At 28.2% G+C, this 7,619-nt stretch overlaps 1 protein-coding gene across 1 annotated transcript in view; it reads right to left on the bottom strand.

The window, feature by feature from the left end:
• The window catches only part of LOC109862323 (aminopeptidase Q-like), an 11,423-nt gene extending 6,409 nt beyond the window's left edge, over positions 1 to 5,014 (bottom strand). Inside the window, exons 1-2 of the mRNA XM_020442348.1 lie at positions 4,650 to 5,014; positions 4,085 to 4,531 (exon numbers count right to left, since the gene is read on the bottom strand). Of these exons, the coding sequence (XP_020297937.1) occupies positions 4,085 to 4,531; positions 4,650 to 4,720 (518 nt within the window). The 5' untranslated portion in view covers positions 4,721 to 5,014. The remainder of the gene's footprint in view (positions 1 to 4,084; positions 4,532 to 4,649) is intronic.
• Between the last annotated feature and the right edge of the window lie 2,605 nt (positions 5,015 to 7,619).

Genomic DNA, 7,619 nt, shown 5'->3' with positions numbered 1-7,619 from the left:
CAATTAAGTTCACACATCATACCTTTACNAGATTTTCTTCTGAATAAGTGTTGTTAATAATGAAAATAATCACTGCAAGAAGATTGTCACTGTAAAAAATCACAATTATTAGATACTTTGTGCAAGACATTTTTATTTACATACAACATATTCTAACACATGACATAATAAACTAATGTATTAATTAAATCACTTTACATAAATATTCAAACTATATAAAATAAATTTATCTATACAGTATAAATATACACAGTTTTATATACAGAACATTCATTACCTTGCATAATTGTGTAGTCTGCTTGTTATACTATTTAATAATGTAACATCTTTTGAATATTTTGCTACACTATCGAAAAGAACATAAACAGATTGTCTTTTGGTTAGTAAAGTAACTTCAATTTGACGTAAAGCTTGCAAAATATTATGTCCAGAACAAGGTAACAATTCAAAAAGTTTTTCTTTGTTTTTATGGGTTGAATATATCTTCTCTATGTTTTGCCACGAATCAGAAGTAGCATTTACTAAAATTAAACTTTGGCAGTAAATCCATTTCTGCCAACTTGGCAAAAGTCTACAATTTAAAAACATAATTGTATGTAAATATATGTATACATAAAACTATAATTTATAAATATAAATAGTTTATGTTACTATATATGTAATTATTTTGTAGTTAAGTTTCTTTAGAGAATAATTTACTTGCAAGTTTTTACTTTTCTTACAATATTATAATACTGTATCAAGACTCACGTCACATTTATTCAATATATAATACTTTAGTAGCAAGAGAACGTCATACGGATCAGAAAAACGTACTTGTTGTTTATAGGATTTTCTAAATGCCACTTTACTATGGCATTAACATGTTCTTCGCATTTTACACCATCAAGAATACACGTCCATTTTACAACTTCATGATATACTTGATTACTGATACTATTTTCAGAAAAGTTTTTATGTGATGTATCCTCAAGGAAGATATTCAATAGTTGAAGGATTTTAGTCTGAAAAAGTGTAAAATATACTTTTATAGTATATTTTATGATATATTTAAAATTCTTCATTTTATTAAGCAGGGTTTTGTTTAGTAATATTTATGGAAAATTTATTTTTTCTTATTTAATAAGTGTTACGTTTCAATAATACTGTTTATACATATATTCGCAAATCCTTTCTATTTTCTTGTTTTTAGAAAACCACATATATAATATATATTTAAATACAAAGTAACAAAAATATAATATTTTCTTCACTTTGTAACAATTACTTATTACATATTTGCAATGTGCAAGTTTTTGTTTTTTAAATTGTATTTATTTATACTGTACTGCTCTGATAGTACGTTGTTTTGTATGTTTATGATCTTTTGTCTATTGTTTATGCACTTATTGTAATTTATACATTTTGTTATGTTGACGACTCACAAAAATAGTGCAAAGAAACTTGTAGTATAGAATGTCGTACAAATATCTCACTGATGTTTTTTTTTATTCCGTTGTTGGTCTTTTGGCTTTTCAATTTCGTATTTCTTTTAATGCAATGTAGTAATATTTACCTTAATACTTGCAATTTCTGGATACGGAAAAATCTTTGATATATACTGAAGAGCAGTAAGTACAGGATTCCACGTTATGTACGAATTTCTCATGTAAACTATAATATTGCTTGCAAGATTAAAAAATATGTCTATATTATTACTTTTTGCAGTTGGATGTACATTATATTTTGTATTTTGTATTAAGAAATGAAAAGCATCGTCGAGAATGTGTGCTAAAGTGACGTCAGATAATTCGTTTACATTCCAAATCTCGGGCTTTTCACTTTTTAGAAAGAGAGCAATATTTTCCAACGTTTTATGATCATAGTTGACGCGATATCCTACAACAATTGATTTATAAATAAATATTTAAAAAAAACACACAGAAACTCAAAAAAAGAGCGTTATAAATAAAAAAAAGTTAATAAAAACAGAGACACAGAAAAAGAGAGAGACAGAGAGAAAATACGAGAAAAAGAGAAAATGAATAAAAGAGAAACCTTGTAATGTAAAAAAAAAAGAGTAGAAGTAAGACGGTGTTAAAACTTTTGAATATACAATAACAAATTACATAGGACACTACGGTCATAATTTCTTTGTATTACCGGTTTGCTCTGTGATCATGATAAAATCATCTTCTTCAATATTCGGTACTAAGATAGTTAGTTTGCCTTGGTGTAGGTTTGTATAATAGTGTGTAATAGACTGATTTCTTGATATTTTTACATAGGATACAGGTATCCACCACTTGTGTTCACACAGTTTCGTTTGATTAACTGCGATACAGTCTATAACCTTTATTGATAGAAACTTTGTGTCATTGTATCGTGTTACTTGTACCACAGGGTATCCATCTTGGGTTATCCAGGAAGTTATCGCATTTTTTATGATTATATTCTCTACACGAATATTTTGATATACAGCCGGTACGACAAGTACATTTTTCCATAAAATATCGAGAAGAGACTGTTCATTAAATGTATCATTCGATGTATTCTTACTAATAACAACAAAGATCATAACACAAAATATATTGATGGCTTGTTTTACTTTTTATAGAAAAATATGGGATACTGTTTTCACGTTACGTATAGTGCTACTCACAGTTTACTATACATTTTTCAAGTACTTTAATAATAATTACTCACGTGGTAAAATACAATTTTATCGCTTCCTCAAAAATAGAATTGTATAGAATATTTTTGTTATAAAAGAAATTATTAATCATAGAGAATATATTAAATGCTACAACATAATTTTGATTAATAGGAAGTTATCAAAGTATTATCACAAGAATATGTATATTACATGTATATGTATTTTTATGTTTTCTAAATGCAGACAATGATAGGTGACTCTACTTGTATAATTCGATCAAATATTCGAGAACAATGTATTGCATATTCTTATTTTTTGTATTCTTATTCTTCATAGTTTTAAAATATATAGAATGAGATTTTATATTATTTATATTTATATTTTTATATTATTTATATTGTTATGCAGTTTTGTAAGCAAAGACTTAAGCAATTGGAAGTTTTAAATTCTGATGGTTCTTACATTTTTCTTTCCACATGGTACTAAGCGTTACGTTTTGGAGAAATACATTTTTTTGTATTGATAAATGGTCAATATATGCTTGTGTATATTCAAAAATTATCTGTCGTGTCTGGACCACAATTGACATCAGTAAAGTCTCATTGTAAATCTATCAACAATTTGAATAAATACACATACGTTTAAGTTAGCTTTGTTATTTATCTTGAAATAGTACTAAGCCTTTGGTATCAAGTAATAAGAAAACTTTTAGTTTACGCAAATTAGTATTAATACAGTCTTCAAGAAGTATTATATATAATACAAAAACTAATTAAAAAAGAAGTGTATAGCAAAATCTTTTACCAAACTTTCTGAGATCATTACTTATTACATATTATGTTTTTTCTTTATTGATCTGTANAAATATATATGTATAATAATGTTTTTACACACACACATATGTATGTGTATAATTAATATGTTTTTACATATACACATATATATGTATATTACATATACATATATATATATGTATTTTTAATATAAAACTTAAATGATGTATACTATGTTTAGAAAAAAAACAATAGAAAATATAACATTAACTTTAGATGGTACTACTTGATGATAGTACTTTATATATTTATGTTAAATACATGTTATTAAACTACGTTTCTTTTNACAATATAATTTAGTGAAAAAAAGCAATTGAATTACAGATGCACGTAATACCTGATCGAATAGATAAACTCCGTAAAATGTCGAAAAACCTTCAACAAACCAAGGATCAGACTCCTTAAATCCAACTAGCCAATTACTGAACATTTCTTGTATCACACTGCGTACAACCAAACATGTTACTGCTGTTTTTTTTATAATCGAATCTACTTCTTTATTATATGCAATGTCAGCGTCTCTGAACATAATATTGTTTTTAATGCAATTATGTCGTACAGCATGTGTATATTTGTTTGAAGCTANNTTTGTAATATTTTAAGTAATGTATCATACCTGAACAAAACAAGTCCAGTAGTTACTATAGTATTGTAAGAGCTGGAGTTTATTGGAAGTGCTACATAACGCACATGTGAGGCCACTATGACATCCTTTACTTTTTCTCTGAGAAATATCGTAATATTCTCTATAAGAAACGATGCGTACAATATGTCTTTTCTCACTTCTAACCTGGTTGCTATAGTAACACTATCCAACAATACAATAGGTATGGCACATTCATAAGGTATAACTACTGTTGCTACCAGTTGAGTGGACATTACGGGTGTGATAGAAAAAGAAGTATAGACCTTATTTCTTTCTACACTACTATCACCAGGCATGTGTGACAAAGCTGTTGTACCAACGTCATGGTTAATTCGAATAGTAAATTTGGCCTTAATTGCAGGATTTTCCCAATATGGAAATATCCATTCAGCGGGAATACGAGGTAAAATCAAATATCTATATAATGAAAAAACGTAGATTGTATAAATACATTGGTATTTAAGTAACAAAGTTTTATACATTTTAGTTTCTCTACAAAACAAAAGAAATACTTACTGCACTATCGTTTACTTACTTTTCTTCTTTGTTTTGATTTACATATTGGAAGATCGTTGCAACTTTCTCTAAAATGCATTTATATCTCATAGTTATCCAATATATTCGAGGTTGTATATTTTGTTCCCGTTGCTTTATTTGAAGATCGTCTATATATCGTTCCAAGAGAACGAATTTAATGAATCTTCCTTGTGGAGAAAATCGGTGGTACGACACATACGAATAATTATGCCGAGAAAGATCGCTGATAGTAACGCTGATAAAATCGTGTGTAACATCACAATACGGTCTGAGATAAAGTTGGAGGTTACGCTTTGTACATGAAATATTGAGTGTGACACGTGAAATGACGTTGAGTGAATTAGTTTCTACTTCCTCAGAAATATTCATAAAGTATTCTATCGGTTGTATACACTGCGGTTCTTGGAATAAATTCTTATCAGTTGAAGTAACAAGTCCGGTTAGAAATATTAAACACATAGTTCCATAGAACGTAAGCATCTGTGTACTGTGAATCTATACAATTTATTATTGTTATAAACAAGAAGCAATTTACACACATAAACAGCAACACATGATTCCGATATATACACAATAAATATTAATTGTTTTTAGATATACTTGTCAAAAACAATTGTGTATGACCGTTAAAAGGTATGTTTATCACTAAGTTACGACGTCTTTATGTTTTTCACATACGCACACACATACATTTACGTATAAGTTGTCATGACTGCGTTGTTTTTCTCACTTTGATTTGTAGAAAGACGATTGAAAGTTGAAAAATACAAAGTGTGCTGAACGTTTTTGACAAGATAGTATTTCAACAAACAGAGGTATACTCGAGAAATTTGTCTACATTTTACGAACGCGTTTTAATTTTATAGTATGTTACACATTGTAAGTTACGGCTAAGTAAAAACAATATTTTTAGATCGTACTAATATTTATGTAATACTTTTATATAGAGTACACGAACAAGTATTACGATTTGTACATTAAGTAATAAACTAAAATAGATATAAATGTTTTTAAAAAAACCGGATTCTATATTGTTTTATTGTGTAATGACAAATGAAAATTATATTTCACAACAAATATGAATATTCAACACACACGAGTTTTTCATAACTTACCATGTTCGAGATTTTATCTCTTTTATCTCCTAAACTATAAATCTTAAACATCACTTTATACGTAATATCGCTATAAGTTTAAAAACCAAGTGCCAACGAATATCTGCAATCTTGCTTGTTCGAAAGTTGGTCGACAACTACAAGACAAGTCGTTTCCATGAAAGAATAAATACTTATCACGATGTAAACGTCTGTAGTGGGAAAAACGACCTTACTTAGGTTGTATTATATTTACGTGTGTATAGAATTCTGAGTTTTTCAAAAGATGTAATTTTACTGTTCAGGAGACATTTATTAATAAAATGTTTTATCCAGAAAATATTTTAGTATATATAAGTTTTTCTAAAACTACAATTAAAATACTATAACAAACTTCTAAAACAGTTTTTACTAAACCATTTTTAACTGTGCCAAGTATGCGCAATGCTACAAAAGATTTGTTGCGAGAAAATTATTTCTATAAGCAAAAAAGTTATTACTACACTCACAATCTTTAAAAATTTTAATTGAACAATATAATTTCTTTGATGTATCATGTAAATTTTTGTTTTTTGTTTTACGCAAAGACATGTGCGATGCCTTGCGTAGCGTCACGCCCGACGCAAACGTGATGTTTTTGAGCAAACTTTCGGCAAGTAGTACGTTCTACGACTCTGATCTACCTTATAAGTATAGAATCTGTCTATCCGGATAATTTAACAGAACAAAAGTAGTAGTATTATATGCGTCATTTTAGTATGCATTTCGGATTTCTCTTCAGATTAGTGTTTTATATGTATAGAAACCGTCGCGACTTTCTTTAAAGTATTAAATTAGAAATCTTGCAGAAAATATTGCACGCTGGTACTACAAGTTTCAAACGTAGCGCGTATGCGTATCTATGCCGAATCTTGATGTGTCAAGAAATCATCAATAACTATTAAGTGAAAACAAAGCAGACGTTTGTTGTGAAATGAAGAATACGTACCACGATGTAAACGTATGTGTGTGGAGAGGAAACGATCTTACGATTGCAATTTACGTATATAAATGATGATAGAAATATCGTATTTGAAATATGTTTTTTAACGGTTTTATGTACAAATTTACTTTCATATACAGCAAGTTTTAAATAAGATAATTCTTCTAAATTGCAAGATAATCCTTTTATTCTCTAAATATATACTAGAAATTTGTGAAGACATACACAGTAATTTGAAGTTTTTTAAGTGTGATATTGTTACTCCCGCGTGTGAATTTTAAAGCTTCGGTGATAAGAAAAAGCGACGGATTACTAAAACTTACATGTGTACATTACAGATTACATTGTGTACATTAAAGGTATGAAGTGTGTAAATTTGATTAATACTGTAATATTATAATATAGTCACCATTGCGTACATGCATATACAGAGTGTACAGTAATAGCCGTGGAAACGTTCAGATAAGAAAAAAGATTACTGAATCGAACTGTTTAAACATTGCGAGATTTGCACTAATTAACGAGATCTGAAGTATTAAAATTTTGCGACTAAACGCGCGTATCTACGTAAGACAGCGTTTTGCATATTTATATTTGTCACGCGCGCGACATGTCAGTGGAAAAATATAATACCATTTACATATACGTATTACATAAAATTTAATAACGCTGATTAAAAGCCATTACACGTATTGTAGTCGTAAGCAATTGTTTTTCAACTCTTACGATTACGATCAAAATTGTGTTATGTCCAATACTCTTAAATGCAAAAGCATTATTTGTAGAATATATGCTGCTGTATCGCTAATCTTTATTGTTTAAAAACTTATTGCAAATAGTCTAGTTATTCGAGAACAAATATTATATTTTGCAACATTTCTTTCTATATAAA

Source organism: Pseudomyrmex gracilis, unplaced genomic scaffold, assembly GCF_002006095.1.
Source record: "Pseudomyrmex gracilis isolate BER0280 unplaced genomic scaffold, ASM200609v1 scaffold_10, whole genome shotgun sequence".
NCBI classification, from domain to species: domain Eukaryota; kingdom Metazoa; phylum Arthropoda; class Insecta; order Hymenoptera; family Formicidae; genus Pseudomyrmex; species Pseudomyrmex gracilis.
This window is presented reverse-complemented; position numbering and strand designations above follow the sequence as displayed.